The sequence below is a fragment of the Vigna angularis genome, chromosome 10 (genome assembly GCF_016808095.1).
Source record: "Vigna angularis cultivar LongXiaoDou No.4 chromosome 10, ASM1680809v1, whole genome shotgun sequence".
Classification (NCBI taxonomy): domain Eukaryota; kingdom Viridiplantae; phylum Streptophyta; class Magnoliopsida; order Fabales; family Fabaceae; genus Vigna; species Vigna angularis.
The window spans coordinates 27,763,795-27,780,968 of NC_068979.1; the positions used below are offsets into that span (position 1 = coordinate 27,763,795).

Here is a 17,174-nt window from a genome sequence, read left to right on the forward strand (position 1 = left end):
TTTTTTAAAATACAACTATTTGTATACTCATTAACTAGAGACTTGAAAAAATTTACATGATTAATTAGTCAACAATTGCTCTAATTGACCTTTCTTTCTAATTATACTGTAACAACCTTTCTCAACTCATTTTTATAGATAAAACTAGATGAAAAAAAATGAACAAATATGCTCAATCTTTAATAATTCTTTATAATTAAATTTAATATTTAGTAATAATTTTTTACCATCATAAAATTAATAAAAAGACTAAATACACAAGTGTGTTAGAATTTGAAGATTATTTAACCAATTTTAAAATATAAGAATCAAAATTAAGTTCGAAAAAACTACAAAGAAAAAAGAAACATATTAATCCATTCTTACCTGTTGAAAATATCATCTATTTAATGGTGTAAAAGTGTCTTTCATGATACACTATCAGCCACTCTAATATACGCACATTCTTTTTTTTTTCTAACTCTTCCATATTTCAATTTTAATTTAGATTATGTTTGCTCCTTGAGCATTTAGAGCAGCTCCTATTTATTTTGTATGCTCCAACAGACTCCAAACCCTATGTTCCTTAATAAATTTCTACGGCATTGGTTAAAAATGTTTAAATAAAGTTACCAACGACATGCATACACAAACGACAACCATCGAACAAAAGGAATCCGAAGGAATCTGATTCAAAAACAGCCAACAACCAAAGGCTTTTCTTGATGGTCACTGCACTGGCCAGTCCCGAAATTCTCAAGAAATAGTTTGAATATTCATTATTTTTTGAAAGATTGAACGCGCCCTTCTACTTTACAGTTCTGTGACACGAGTATTGAATTTCCTACACAAATCCTGTAACATGACTGATCAATTTCTGACTTAAGTTAAGACTCCATACCTAAACTTTCCCCACGCGACCAGATCGAAGTTAGAGTTTTGGAGATGGCAGAGTTCCAGCTCATAGTTGTCGTGGAAAGTACCGCTGCTATGGGACCTTACTGGGAGACTGTTCTCATGGATTATCTCGACAAGATGATCAGGTTTCGTTTCACACCTCTATTTTCCACCAATTTTAATATTAATTTTGATATTATTTTTCCTTTCCTTTCGATAAAAATTAGGGATTTCTGTTTTCTTATTCTTTTGGTGTGTCTTTGGAGGTTCTGAGTTTGGTTTTAATGGTGCGCTGCTCAAAGTGGTTTTATTTGATTTCGAACTACAGAAAGAGGAATACATTTGTTGTTGCTCTTGGTTAAACCCTGCTCTTAACATTATTACTGGTTTTTTTTTTTAAGGTGTAATATAGCGTTTACTTTCACCATGGTTCGAATTTCTGGTTTGGGAGATGTTTTAGCCTTTAGTGGTAATAAACTACTGATGTCTTTATTTGGGTTATTTGAATACGAGATATCTACTCGGTAAACGGACAATCCAGACTCATTGTTCTAATTTAATACTTTCATATTAGCTGATTATATAAAATCGTGTACTCAGCTAGAAAAAATTCCTCTCCTACCATAGGTGACCAATAACACCTTTCTTCTTTTTCTTGATGACAATATACCTTCCTAGATAGAGACATAAAAAGAACATGTAAAAGGAAGCTTCTGTTTCTGCTTATTCACTTGCAGCAGAATGGTCACTTATTTATGGTTCACTTTTTTCCCTTTTTAAGGTTTAGATTCTATTTTCCTTATTGTTGCTTAAGGTCATGGTTGTTCCAAGAAAGATTGATTACATCCTTAAGTTTTTTTGTCTTTGTGTTGTTTTTTCTATTTTTCCGTTGGAGGATTTCTTATCTGCACCTGAGTTTTTTGTTCTTCATATTTCACTAATAAAATTTCTTTTTTGTTCCAAATTCTACCAAAATAAGAATACTAAAGTGCTCCCTGACCCTGTCCCTTAGAGGCCATGGGCAGATATTTCAAAAGAAGCTCAAAATATCCTGTCCTACAAGAAATCTGAAGATAGGGTTGAACACTTAAAATATGCGAACGTTCCTTTCTGTCAAATACACCAATTGGCAGCATGTGGGCACGAAGTCATCCACTTCTTGTTTCTGCTGAAGGCCTGAAAGAACCTTTTCTAACTCTGACAAATTATAACACTGAATTCACCAATAATTAAAAAATCCAATATCTTTTCAATGAATGAAAGTGACTGCTGTGCAATGGTAAGTAGGTAAAGGTGTCTGATCAAGTACCAAACTGTAGGACAATATATTTATTAGTCCTGTACTCGTAAACAATATTTTTTGAACTGGAATTCAACAGAAGTCTTAGCTAAAATAGATAGTCATGTTCCTAACCTGCTTTGGTTTGGACTTTGGTAAACCATGCATTGCCCACTATGCCAAAAGTTTCCATTTTTTGTTTATATGTATATTTCAGTTTTCTCATGTTGTCTTACTCATGAGGTTATTTTAAAGGTTATATACTGTCATAGCCTGTCTTAACCAATTATGGTATTTGTACAGGTCTTTTGGTGTAAATGATTCAACTGGGCAGGTAATACACATTTTGCTTTCTGGAAAATTTCATAATCTTTGACAAAAGTAAAAGAATATACTAGTGTCTAATTTGTCATTCACACTTCTGATTTAGTTGTCTTATATCTTATTTATTGAATGTATTGGCTATTTTCATAAACATAGAGAAAAATTAAATTATTCTTTCCTTATGGCTGCCAGCAGTAGTAGCTAGGCTTTAACTCTAAAGTTCCTTGTGATGTGACAAAAACACTATTATGTATATTAGTAATATTATTTACAAACAGTAAAAAGGTTTTGTTATGGAATTATTGATTGCTTAGAGAGGTCAGAACTGAATTTGATGATATACTTGTAGATGTGATATTATTTATATCTTACTGAATGATGATCATATGGTTTTATCTCTAAATCTTACATTACCCCCTTTTTTTTGGCAGAAGTCGTCGGCTCCCAATGTGGAGTTTGCACTAATCACCTATAATACTCATGGATGTTATTCTGGTATAGTTCTGTTAGTTTTCTTTGTTCAAGTCACATGTTGGCTGTTTATTTAGATTGCTTACAAAATTTTTAAACTAATATTGTTGCATCTATCCCTTGCCAGTTCATTTTTTTTTTAATTTGCACCTAGTTTTTCATTTCAAATCACTTCTTATCTTACATATTAAAAAAAAAGGTAAAATAATTTCTAAAATATAAAGTTTCTGCTGATTTTGTGTCTGGAAGGACAAATAGTTTCTAAAAATAAATTTTGTGCATTGTGTGTGGTTTTTTCTTAATTGGAAGTTAAACTAGAAAGTTGACAAAATTTATCTACACACTTTTTATTGATAATATAAACTCTTGAAATATGCTGCTTGTCCTCTGGCTATTACAGTGGTGAATTTACATTCAATTGACTAATCTATTGAGTATATTCACTTTGTTGAGCATCATTGCATGCAGGTTGCCTTGTGCAACGGACAGGTTGGACTAGAGACCCAGATGTTTTCTTCCTGTGGCTATCTTCTGTACCATTTAATGGTGGTGGTTTTAATGATGCAGCAATTGCTGAAGGGCTTTCTGAAGCTCTGATGGTATGCATGTTGTCTACATTTAGATTCTTGTTTGCCTGTATTCTTTCAGTGTTCATGTGATGTCTATATATCTGATCTGGATCATTCATGTTTGTTGTTTCCCTCTACATATTTTGTTTCTGTTTCTACAGAAACACACGTGTGCTTTCCTCTTTTACTCTGTCATGGATTTATTTATTTTGATAAAAGTATTCTTATGCGAAGGATTGGATGTGGGTTGACATTTGGGTGATACATGAGAGATATACTGAAAGTTTCTGTACTTGAAAATCCCCCCATATTTAATTATACTTTATAAGTGCATATAACATCACAGATAACTCAAGTATTTCAGTACATTAATGGTGGATAACAGTGATAGTAATATTTCTGTGCACTTTTATTGGTTGGATGAATTTATTTTGAACTAAATTAATTTCCTGAGGCTGATCAAATGAACTTGTTCAGGAGCTAAAGTGGCTTGATTGGTTCATATTGGCTAATTTATGCCAATTTGCTCCTTAATTCGTATCATTTGTGTTAACAAGCTGAGTTAGAATGTTCACAATAACTTAAAAGTAGCAGTTTTGCAGTGTTATCATGGTGGAGTGGCTTTTGTGCACGAGCAGCTACAAAAATTGATTCATGGAATGTTTTGTCTTTGTGGCCACATTGAGTGGCCCAAGGGCAGTCCTGCATGGTGTTTTAGTGCTACTATAGTGGGGGGTTTTGAAAACCCTTTTTGACCCTTGAAACTACATCGTTTTGTGCAGTTTTGTAGTGGAAACCACCCTTCATTCTTCTCTCTGTTGTGAGCCCCTAACTCTCGTCACCCTCTATTCTATTGTCTGTCCTTTTTGGTCTGTGTGACAGTGGAAAACTATGACACATGTCAAGGACCCCTTTTGTTATTTATTGTGTTTTTCTTTACATTTAGATGAATTAATTTTTAGTAATTATATATATATATATATATATATATATATATATATATATATATATATATATATATATATATATATATATATATATATATATATGTATGTATGTATATCATATATTTGAGTTTTTTTTCTTTTCATTTGAGTATTTATATGTGTATAGTATACATTATATAATCTATATAAAAAGATCTCTCCATCCCGTCTTGTGCTATGTAACACTAGTGTTTTCGTGGTTGGCTGGTACATTCCAACATTAATAACTATGAGATGAACTACAGCTGAGTAAAGAAAACTTTTATGGATAAGGAAGTTAAAAAACTCATTACATCTTAATAACTTCATTTACCTTAATTGTCACTCGCCATTGTTTCATTAAGAATCTGGTTACTGCTTGTATAAAATTGTTCCTGTAATCTGGTGAGTGGCGTTGCTTGTGTGTGTGTGTTATTCTATCTTGTATTTATACGTTTTGGTGAAAACAGGTCAAATACACAAGAGAGAGTTGAATTTTGTATTAAATTTTTTTGCAATAATTCGTAACTGCAATGTCTTATCAAATGCAATTTTCATTTGATAGATTTGCTGTAAAAATATATTTTTATAAATCTTGTTTAAAAGGAATTCCTTCTTTAATGTTAGATGGGCTGTTCCAGCAATATACAATCTCAAAGAGTTAAGGATAAAGAAAGATTTACACTTTGTATTTTTATATTGGTTTGTGTTAATAAGTCAACATCTAGTTTTTTATGAACACGATCAAGTTCCACTATGGAGACAATGCTACAAATTACCAACCAAATATTCTTGGGACCTCAGCCACTCCTATTCTTTTGAATAATACTCACTCTTGGCTAAAACATTTGTTTACGAGAAATGTGATCAAAGATCATAGGGTTGTTAACTGAAAGAGGTATTACGCCCTAAGAGGAAGACAAGATAATGTTCTAGTTTTTAGGTTCCTAAGTCACACTATAATGTTCTATCAAGAGCCTAGATTGTAAGTCTTTTCACATGAGATTTTTGATCTCTATAACATTGTTGGCTCGTTAGTGAGCAAAAGTTCTTTCTTCTTCAAAGGTAGCCTCTATTTATAATGATCTTGAATGATAGTCATTGCAAATCGTTACAAGCTGTTAGATATATTATCTTTATCTTTTATTTTTAATTAGTTTGTTATTATTTCTTATCTGTATTTTGGGCTTAGTCCATATTTCTTCTATTATAAATAGAAGACCCTATGTGTACATTCAACACAAGGGACATTAATTTCATACATAGTTTTCACTATATTCAACACAAGCCATTGAGTCTTGAGAAGTTCTTTGTTTGTTGAGCTGCATCTGATAACCTTGATGATAAGGGTTGCAATAAATGCTCTTCATGCAACATTTAATGCAATCTTCTTTGTAAAGAAACATTTTGATGCTTTGAATTACTTATTTGGCCTAGGTTCGATAGCTTTTAATTCTTATTGAGAAAATGTCAAGACTGTACAAGGTGGATGGCCCATGTAGAGGTGACAAATAGTCCTCTCATAGATATTGTTGGCATAAAACAGCTTTGAAACAAGTATACTTTCATGTTTTATACTTTGTTATGAAGTAGTAAAACAAAATCTCTTTGGGTGTTGATCTTATCTCTGCCAGTTTTGGACTTCCATTTTCAAATATATTATTTTGTAAATCAGATATAACTATTTAAACAGTGTATATAATGATGCAACTAACAAAACAAACTAAAGTATGGAATTTTTCTCTATTCTTTTGTATTCTTAATTAGGCATTGAAAGTGTCATTACATTTGATTTGTTTGTATTTTGCTTCTTAATTTTAATCTCTTTTTGGTTGTGTACAAAGGGAGGGTCACACTTTTTCCCCTTTGTGTACATACACACATTCTGTTTTTTGTTATATACTGACATATGCATTGTTCTCTGCTTCGGGTGATACACTCTGTTTCATGCTTAATTACCAATCTCGGATAGTGGCTAACTTTGAAATTGCAATACCCGGTTGGATAGTAGGAACTGGGTTGACAACTATTTTAAATATATGCAAACTGAATAATTTATGCAAATACTCAAAAGAAACACAAAAAACCCAAAATTAAAGAAATTCATTTTAAGTAAACAGTCACAGTTTATACAGAAAAGGTCACTCTCAACATTGGAGTAGACAGAACATAGTAATGACTAATGTGGTAAAGAAATGGAAGATGATTCTAAAATTACTACAAAAACATCTTACCAAATTGGATAAAAAAAATAGAAGAATACTAGCTGGGATAATGGAAGAAAAAAGAAAAGAATATAAGAAAAAATATTTCTTATACAGATTAAAGGAATGTAGGTCAAAGCTAGGGGTTTTAAATAGCGTGTTATATCGCAGGTGGCAGAGAAAACAGTGGTTGTAGCCACTAAAGTGGTGCTATGTTTTTGATTCCAAATAAGTCCCTCTTAACAGAGACAGTGACACATTAGGGATTTTTTTGGTATTTTAGTTTCCAAAATTGAAGTCTAAAGATGTAATAATAGAGTAAATGACTAAGAAGACATGGATTTAAAAGACTGATCAATTTTAATTAGGGAAGCTGTATTTGACTTTTCTAGGTATTTACTTGTATCTGAGCTGTGTGTGTTGTTCTAAGAGTCAATAAACTTGTGACATTTTTTTTGGAGTACTTTTTTTATTGTTTTTGAGAATTTAAAAGTATATAGTATACACTGTATAAACATTAGTTATTTTAGAAATAGTAGATATCCAATGTTGCTGTGGCATTTTTGGAGCTGGCTGTTATGTGCTATCAATGGGTCAAAACAAAGATAACATTTGGTGTAGTATTTTACCTGGAGAAATGATGTCCCAGGTTAAAAATGGGCTTGTGATGCCTATGTCGTGGTAGTGCAGTGCTGCTGCCCCTTCTGCACCCACTATGGCTTCTATTGAAAATTTCTCCATTATTTGAATCACATTACAGCCTAGGCTGCTTTACTGTCCCACTATAGTACAGTATCGACTACTATGGTTCTGTGAGTGTAATATTAAAGAGACTCCTGCATTTGAACCTTTACTTCGGTGAGATCTGTGACATTTGCCCCTGATGCAGACTGCAACAACAAATAAAATGGAAATAGAAAAAATGCAAAGATAGAGTGGAAATGAGGGATGCATTATTTATCATTGAAAGACCGAAACAAAAATGCACTAGAAAGGATATACCTTTCTAATACCCCAGTGCACAGCTCCTTACAGAGAAGCGTAAAAGCTACTTGGTCCCTCCATAACGATGTCAACAACCTCCCCTTTCCTCACACTCTCATACTGCTTAAATAATGGGATTCCAGTCTCTCTATAACTAATTTTGCCTGTTCAACATTCTCTTTTTCTATGTTTGATCTTTTCCCTTTTCTTTTGTAGACAATCCACTCTTTGTGTTGTGTGGTTGCCTCTTGGACTATCCTTTCTTCTGGCCAAATACTTCCTTCTTGATCCCCATCAGCACCCCCTTAAGGTCTTAGGAGCCCCTAGTCTAACTGTATCCTTTCCCCTCCTTTGCTGTCATTGTGGATTTCTTATCCTTCAACCTTTTTTACTTGTCTCTTTCTTTCTTTCTCTTGAATTTGTTTTTAATCCAAAACAACGCATGAAAGCTATCCAATGTCTTTTCCTATTAGAGAAGAAAAACTATATTTCAATCTAAAACAAATGTTAAGCAAACTAAAGTGATTGTTCCAATTAGACTGAAGGTCGCAAGATTTGTTCTTTGAGGCTAGTACTTTGTTTGAGGGCTTGAGGCTACAGTTTTCTTGAATTAGTGCTTTTCTTTTCCTGTTATGGATAGACTAGTGTGTAAGGATTCTATTTATTTCTTTAAATGCCTTTCTTTGTGTTACTACACAGGTAATTAGTGCATTTATAACTGGCTCTCTGGACACTTCTTTTGGATATCTTATGATAGCTAGAATGCGTTTTTTTTTGTAAGGTCTGCAATTCTGGTGTGATACACACCACTATTCATAATCTGTCGTAGGTTTTTCTAAAGTGAAGTACGTAATTTAAAATTATTATTTAGATAGTATAAACTTTATGCAAATCACTTTGACCTGAAAAGATTAATTTAGATCCTCACGCCTAATGTTGAAATGCATAGATGTTTCCAAATTCTCAAAGCGGAGGTTCTAATCAGCAGAGTGTGGATATGCACAAACATTGTATCCTTATTGCAGCTAGTAATCCCTATCCGTTGCAGACACCAGTTTATGTTCCACGACCACAGAACCTAGAGCAGAGTGAAACCATTGACTCTGACTCAGGGAACCGTTTATATGATGCTGAAGCTGTGGCCAAAGCTTTTCCTCAGGTATTCTTTATTTATTTTAATGGAACTGTGTTTTTGTTCGCTGTGAATTTAGTATCTGTCAGTTTAGGGTATTGTGTCAGTAGTGAAAGCATTTACACTTTGATTAATGGTATGAGATCTTGTGCATGCAGTTTTCTATTTCCCTGTCAGTTATTTGCCCAAAACAGCTTCCCAAAATTAAAGCCATCTACAATGCGGTAAGGATGACATCTCACTTTTCTACTAAAATGTGTTTGGTTTAGTATTGAGAATTCATCACTGAATTTTGAGTTAAAAAATTTATGCTGTAAGGTTGTAATGTTTGAAATAATTTTCATTTTAAGTTCTGGATTTGTAAATTGAACAAAATAGTAAGTTAATTTATATAAACTAAAATGAACAATTGTCATTTAATAATTTTCACAAGGAAAGGTTGCTACTGAAAAAATCTAATGACCACGTATATGCTGAATGTTTTCAGCTCTTTTTTCTTAAATTCTATATTTGTTGGTTCCGAAGACGCCTGGCACTTGACCCAGACATGGGATGTTGCATTAAGATATGTCAAGGACATGAGAATATATTCTATATATTGCACCGGATGTTAGAAATTTCTAATCTATTTGAAGATAGAATGCATATATTATGAAATATTTTGCAAATATTCAAAGAGAGACTAAATATGTTTTACTTCTATAGAGTTGTTATAATATTGATCATATTCCTTTGGAATTTTAGGGAAAACGAAGTAATAGAGCAGCTGATCCACCACTTGAGGCTAAAACCCCTCATTTTCTTATTTTAATATCAGAAGGTTTCAGGGAAGCTCGCATTGCTCTGAGTCGTTCTGGGATCACTAGTTTGCCTTCAAATCAAAGTCCGGTTAAAGTAGACACTGTTTCTGTAATGCCGGTTACTGGGGCACCCCCAACTTCTATGCCATCAGGTCATTTTTACATTGTGTATGCTTCCTTTAATCATGGCATTTTCATGTACTGCAATATTTCTTTTTTGCTTGGTTAGTTTATATTTCTTGTTTATCTTCACTATTTGCATGGAAAACTTTATTTTCATTGTGGATCTATGTTTACAATACATTGCTTTAGGGTACTAATTTGTAGAATTCAGAATCAGATAGTTGCTTTAGGTTACTAGTTTATCATTTTTAGTTGGTCACTGGTCAGCATTTTACAATATACATAAGTGGTTTATTATATTTCTATGTTCTGGTTGAGGATTTCTTATATATTTAACATGATTTTTCTATGAATTTTTAGTTAATGGATCTATTGCAAACCGGCAACCAGTTCCTGCTGGTAATGTGGCTCCTCCTGCTACTGTAAAAGTGGTAAATCTGAGATCCTTGAGACTATACAATAGTGTGTCTAAACTATGGGACTGGTTTTTGTTTTTTTCCGACTCAATTATTCACATGATCTTTGATTCCATGTAATAAATCTTTAGGAGCAAGTTCCTGTAACCTCCATTGTATCTGGGCCTTCCTTTCCTCATAATTCGTCTGTTCCTCGTGCTACTAGTACTAGTCAAGGAGTTCCAAGCTTGCAGACGTCTTCTCCATCTTCAGTTTCTCAAGATATGATAACAAATAACGAAAATACACAGGATACAAAGCCTACAGTGTCAATGCTGCAGCCCCTTCGTCCAGTGAATCCCACTCAAGCAAATGTGAGCATATTGAACAATCTTTCTCAAGCCCGGCAGGTGATGAACTCTGCTGCCTTAAGTGGTGGAACCTCTAAGGGACTTCCATCAATGGGTCAGACTCCTGTTGCCATGCACATGTCAAACATGATATCTACTGGGATGACATCTTCTGTACCCGCGGCTCAAAATGTATTTTCATCTGGACAGTCAGGAATAACATCAATAACTAGTTCTGGGCCTCTTTCTGTTCCTGCACAGGTTGGACAAAACCCAGGCCTCGGTTCATTAACTTCAAACACTTCTAATTTGTCTTCAAATTCAAACATTGGGATTTCACAACCATTGGGTAATCTTCAAGGGGCTGTTAGTATGGGACAACTGGCATCTGGTATGAGCCAAGGAAACCTTTCAGGGCCCCAAATGGTGCAAGGTGGAGTTCCCATGAGCCAAAATGCAATGAGTGGTCTTGGTCCATCAGTTGTGTCTTCTGGAAATGCCACAATGATTCCTACTCCTGGAATGTCTCAACAACAATCAGGCATGCAGTCCATTGTGAACAATGCTGCAGCTAATAAGCCTTTGTCACAGCAAACATCAGGTGGTATGCAGTCTGCTCAATCAAAATATGTCAAGGTCTGGGAGGTATGTTCCCTTTTCCCATGGAAATTCACTTGGCAGAATTATGTTTTACAGCGTTGGGCTATTTTCCAGATTTCAATTTTTTTTTCAGTGCATTTCTCTTTCTATGATGGTTTCCCTGTAGTAACATTTGCCGTCTCATCTCTTGTTTGACTATTGCTATTATGGTCTTAGAGTATGTTGGATGGTGAGAACACCAGTCTTTTTGCCATTAACTTCTACTGCATCTTGATCCTTGCCGTATTTTTTGTTTTCCTCATCTTTTCATTATACAACATTCATTTTATAGTTGTGGAGTTGTATTTACCGTTAAAACTAAATAATTTTTTATTTATTTATAAGCAGTACATTAATTTCTTCCTTTATAATTTTGCATTATTTGTTTGCTATAACTGTCTGTCCGACATTACTATTTTGTGATGTACAACTATGCATCATATATGGAGAAATATAAAGGTTGTTTGGTGAATGTCTATTGTTGGAATATTTGTAAGTATGTAAATCTGATAATTATAGTAATTAGTGACAATTCTATTTATATATATTTATTCACATTACTATCTTTATGTTAAATATTTAAATAGTTTTGAAGAAAAATATTTGAACAATAATTATAGTTTTAAAAGTATTGTTCTTTTTTTATAAATTTAAAGAAAGTAACTGCCCATAGGTTAAATATAATTTAGTTAGCATTATAATTTGTTATAATTTTCATTATTAAAAAATCTAAAAGAAGTTATTTTTTGGAAAAATATATGTATTTTAATAAGAAACAATTTGTTATCTGTATATAACTTATATTATTATATTATATCCTATATATATCTATTCCGTTTGTGTTTCCTATCATATAACAGAAGTATACAGGTGTCATGGTTGGAAGTAGAGCTGTCAAAACGGGCCACCCGATCCGACCCGATCCGGCCCACCACGACTTTGTCACTTAGTGAGCCAACCCAACCCGACTCATTTATTAGCGAGCCAGAAAAATTCGAACCCGGCTCGATGGGTAAACAGGTTGGCTCATTGGCTCACTTAATTACAATTTTTTTTAAATAAAAAAAAATTACAAACTTCTATAATACAAATCTAGACAAATTTCACTCCCAAATTTCACTTCCAATATAAGAAACTTAATTTTGAAAATAAGAAACTTAAATAATTTTTTCAAGCAAAAACAAAATAATAAATATTTTTTTATAAAATTAAAATTAAATTTTAATAAAATAAAATTAGGTTGGTGGGTCAACCCGGCTCACCACGGGTTCAACCCGCATGAGCCGGGTTGAAATCTGACCCGCATAGAAAAAATACAATTTTTTCTAACCCAACCCGGCTCAAACCCGTGGTGAGCCGGGTTGGCTAGCGGGTTGTGACCCATTTTGACAGCTCTAGTTGGAAGGAAAAATATGTTAGTTCAAGCTAATTACCTAACTTGCATGAATGATACAAATCATTATTTATACCAGTTTTTCTCAGACTCAACATCTTTATGGTTAAAATGAGTAAGAGTAACATCAGAGGTTGTAACAAATCTTCTAGTTCAAGCCAATTACCTTACAATACTTCTTATCAGTATTTGTACGAGCTTTCCTCTGACAAACTATCAATCTCTTTTTACGTTCTTTAGTGAGAATCTTTTAATACCTTGCTACCATGTTGAGAGTGAGTGGCTGTGGGAATATTATTACTGCTTATGGAAGGTTTGTTAGTAATGTGCCTTTCCACCTCTTTGTATCATTCTTGCATTTACACTACCATACCTAGTCTAATACTCCATAACAGGTGATTTTTAGTTCCTTGGTTCTTTACAAATACCTTAAATTATTAATAGGAACTTTTCTAATATCTCATTAAGTTATCATTTTAAATCATAAAATACTGTATAGAAAACATCATATTTATGCTGTATGTTGGTTATAGTTATATTTATATTATTCTGAAATGAAAAATAATCTGAAAGTGTTGAGATGATAGCAATAATTTGGATTACTCTGGCATGCTTGTATTGGTTTTGTATATATAATAATTGAAATTTGTGCAGGGAGGCTTGTCTGGGCAAAGACAAGGACAGCCCGTCTTTATCACCAAGCTAGAAGTATGTTCTCATATGCATGCTAACATTATTTTAATCTTACTTTAGTCTGTTATTTCTGTTTTTAATTTGGACAGCCTATTTTCATATCCCTGTATAGCTGTTTTCGTCTCATTCTTAGTATTGGAGATTGATGTAATTTTATAGCAACTCGTTAGCTCTTTCCTGTATGATCCTGATGCTCATTTTTTGTGTGTGCAGGGTTACAGGAATTCTTCGGCATCTGAAACGTATGTGCAGGACATTGTATTATCTCTTCCCAGTAGTATAGAAAATATTGTGTGCTTGAAATTTATACTAAAAATGTTCCAAAATATTCTTATTTTTGGTTGAATTGATTTTGGTTTAAATCAAGTATTAGGTAATAAGTTATAGATGTACCTTTCCACCGACTTTCAGTCCCCCATCACCAACTTCTGAAAGTTCGATTACTTGACTAGATTTATTATCATAAACAGCACATTTTGGAATATTTGGAACTATTATCAACTATACCCTGATAGCTGTTTTCGAATACACAGTTGCTATAATTGCATCGGAAATAGTATGGCAGCTATAGCGTGATTTTTTTGAAGAAAAACCCTTGAAAGTTTATTTTTGAAAGGGGGGAGTACTACTGTCCGACTGTGCAACCATCACCCACCTACCTTTCATTTTGTGCAACCAATACTATTTCCAGTGGCACCCACCCTTCAGTATCCTCTCTATTCTGAATTACCTTTGACTCTCCACCTTCCTTTTTATTTTTTTATTTTTCTTTTCACACTGAGAAACACCTGCCCTTTTTGTTGAATGATTAAGCTGTCTTGTATTTGAAATAAAGGATGTCTTCAGAAATTTGTTTTTTCCTTGACTTTTATTATTATAGAATTGTATGTTTACCTAAACAAGTGGCCTTTCTGTTACTAAGGAATTTGTATTAAATTTTTATTAATCTTTTATTGTTTTGAGCATATGTATTTATGTAGTATATATAAATTGTTAAATTTTTATAATTGTTTGGAATAGTGATTATTATATATCTCACATTTAGAGAAAAACTACAAACTCTGTTTTATTGATTCTAAAGAATGAAAAAGATTACAGGGCGCTGATCCTAGTATATATAGGGACAGAGGCAGTCTAAGTGTGTTAGCCACGTTTGCTATCAATTTAGATCTTGTTATGTTTGTTAGAGTCTATGAATCATTGATTTTGATGTTATTATCTGATTGGAATCCTTAGTATTTTCTGTTAACTTCATTAATTTGTTGATCTTCTCACATGTTATTGATTTTGATGTCAGACTTGCAGCAAATTGGCCCTCTGTAATGCAAATAGTTCGGCTTATATCTCAGGATCACATGAATAACAAGTAATTCCTTATTTCAACTATTGTCATACTCATCCCCCCTTACACACACACACACACACACAACCACTCATTAATATTGGTCCTCATTGTTTTGTTGCAGACAATATGTAGGAAAGGCAGATTTCCTAGTTTTTCGGGCAATGAACTTGCATGGATTTCTTGTTCAGCTGCAGGAAAAGAAGCTGGTATGTTATCTTTGGGTGTTTCTATTTTTTCCCAGTCGGGTAAATTCCCTTTCTCCTAAATGCTGTTCGTACTAAGTCACAATTTCAATTATTTCCTGTACACTTACCCTCGATGTCTTCTCTAAAGTTCTTGTGAAAGATGGATGTAATTCAGGTTTTGTACTATGAGCATTTTAACTCGAACAATTTTGAATTAATAATACTTGTAACTCAATATTATGTATGTTGTGTTACATTCATGTCTGTCTCATAATGATTTGTCTTAACGACCAGTCAAAGGTCAATTAACCTATAGGTTTAAGCTTTTTGCAAAAGATCTGAGACTATTTTTATTTAAATCTAAATAGTTCCCTTGGGAGATGGTTAGATGTGTTCCTCTACTTTGGAGGATACTTTGTTATGAAGGTTTACCAAAAAAAAAAAGATTGAAATTTTTGGAATTGCGGTTTCGCAGTTCATTGCTCTGTGGTTGGAATAGAATGGCTACATCTTGGGGTCTTTACCCTAAACTTGCTACAGGAGAGAGTTAGCTTTTTTCTCCAAATGAGGTTGTCCACCACATTCTTCAGCAATCCTAATCGTCTCCTCCAATTCCAAAGCCTGAAATTCACACAAGATAGGTAGAAACTTAGTATCACAGTTGAGGTTCAGATTATGCATTATACCATGCGGAAAAGTGAACATCTTTTAATTCTTTGAAATTGATGCAATAGCGAAGTATAAATAGGAAGAGGAGATTAATTCTGTACACTATTATCTGGGCCTTAAAATATCAGGCAATAACCTTTCCCATAAATGCTATGTCTAAAAGAAACAAAAATGGAAATAAAACAGAATCTAATCATGTCAATTCTTAATAATTTGATGTACAAATAAAATCACATAATTTTGATTGATTTCCATAGATCAAATACCATGATTGTATATGAAGAATTACACTATGGCTGTGGACCATTGGTTTCATTTCTTACGAGGAATTTTTGTGTTACTGAATTTGTTGTTTGATTTCAGTGTGCAGTCATTCAATTACCATCACAGACGTTGCTACTATCTGTTTCTGACAAAGCCTTCCGCTTGATTGGGATGCTTTTTCCCGGGGTAACATTTAGTTGCTGATTTGATTGAGGGTCGATTATAATTATGGGCCTGTTATACCTTGCCTATTTACTTGAAGCCTTGAATGCTGGCAGGATATGGTTGTATTTAAGCCACAATTGTCCAGCCAGCAGCAGCAACAAATGCAGCAACAGCACCAGCAGATGCAATCACAACAGCAGCATCTACCACAGTTGCAACAGCAGCAGCCACTTCCTCACATGCAGCAACAGCAACTTCCTCAGATGCAACAGCAGCAGCAACAACTCCAGCAGCAGCAGCAACTTCCTCAGATGCAACAACAGCAGCACCAGCTTCCTCAGCTACAACAGCAGCAACAGCTTCCTCAGGTCCAACAGCCGCAGCAGCTTTCTCAATTGCAACAACAACAGCTTCCACAAATCCAGCAACAGCAACAGCTACCTCAACTTCAACAACAAATTCCACAACTACAGCAACAGCAGCAGCTTCCACAATTACAGCAACTGCAGCCTCAGCAGCAACAGATGGTTGGGACAGGAATGGGTCAAGCCTATGTTCAAGGCCCTGGGCGGTCACAACTGGTTTCTCAGGGACAAGTTTCTTCCCAGGGAACAACAAACATTGGTGGAGGGGGATTCATGAGTTAGCTCAATTTTGTATAGGTTTCCCCATGATCACGAAGGGTATGGTATTTGTATGAAATGAAACATCTGTGACAGGTATCCAGTTAGCTCATAATTTATTACTATCTGATATGTCCTTATCTCAGAAAAACGTTAGAATGTCCATTTAATTTCTTCTGCAATTTAGCCATTAGCCATTAAAAACTCTGGCTAAATAGTTAATATTAAAAGCATGTTAAAAAGTTATTTTGAGCTTGTTAATTTAAAGTTAGGTAGATTTGTCTTTTAAAAAATATTTTTGAACTGGAGAATGTTGAAATTCGAGAGTAGTGCTAGTTGCTCAATTTCACAAATAGGGCACATGGATAGAACAATCTATGCATACTTAAATACGTTGGGTAAAGATGAAATATGAAAACTTGTAAACGATGCCGTTTCTGTTTTCTTGTCATGTATAAACCTAAACGTCTATTTAGGTATTCCTGCAGGTAAGTTACTGTAGATTTATTGTTTTCTACTATGGGAGACTTGACCACCATTTCTGCTACCCTACATTTGAACTTAAACTATCTCCGATGTTGGTTCTTATTATTGTTTGCATTTGAGAGTAACGACATAATCTCCTTGTGTAGTGTGATTTATTCTACAAGAACATCCACAAAAGAGAATCCAAAAATTTGATGAAAAAGATTGACTAGTATTATATTTCAAACATGGTTGTGATTA

The 17,174-nt window shown here is 33.7% G+C and overlaps 1 protein-coding gene across 2 annotated transcripts; it reads left to right on the forward strand.

The window, feature by feature from the left end:
* Positions 1 to 555: 555 nt before the first annotated feature.
* On the forward strand, positions 556 to 16,874 carry LOC108335800 (mediator of RNA polymerase II transcription subunit 25-like). 2 transcript variants are annotated; one of them, XM_017571957.2, is made up of 15 exons: positions 562 to 1,022; positions 2,459 to 2,489; positions 2,911 to 2,974; positions 3,419 to 3,549; positions 8,622 to 8,831; positions 8,963 to 9,028; positions 9,549 to 9,756; positions 10,088 to 10,158; positions 10,275 to 11,117; positions 13,159 to 13,212; positions 13,411 to 13,439; positions 14,495 to 14,563; positions 14,664 to 14,748; positions 15,760 to 15,846; positions 15,939 to 16,874. In XM_017571957.2, the coding sequence occupies exons 1-15, from the start codon at positions 925 to 927 to the stop codon at positions 16,470 to 16,472; spliced, it is 2,580 nt and encodes an 859-aa protein (XP_017427446.1). In that variant the 5' UTR covers positions 562 to 924; the 3' UTR covers positions 16,473 to 16,874. The 2 variants fall into 2 exon arrangements, with proteins under 2 accessions (XP_052726065.1, XP_017427446.1); XM_052870105.1 differs by lacking the exons at positions 15,760 to 15,846; positions 15,939 to 16,874 and adding an exon at positions 15,203 to 15,368 and having other exon boundaries at positions 556 to 1,022.
* The last annotated feature ends 300 nt before the right edge of the window (positions 16,875 to 17,174 follow it).

Excerpts from the sequence above, each read along its gene's own strand:
- LOC108335800 (XM_017571957.2), top strand. The coding sequence starts at position 925 with ATGGCAGAGTTCCAGCTCATAGTTGTCGTGGAAAGTACCGCTGCTATG. Across the intron at positions 14,564-14,663 it reads CAGGATCACATGAATAACAA|ACAATATGTAGGAAAGGCAG; the intron begins GTAATTCCTTAT and ends GTTTTGTTGCAG. Across the intron at positions 14,749-15,759 it reads AGCTGCAGGAAAAGAAGCTG|TGTGCAGTCATTCAATTACC; the intron begins GTATGTTATCTT and ends GTTTGATTTCAG.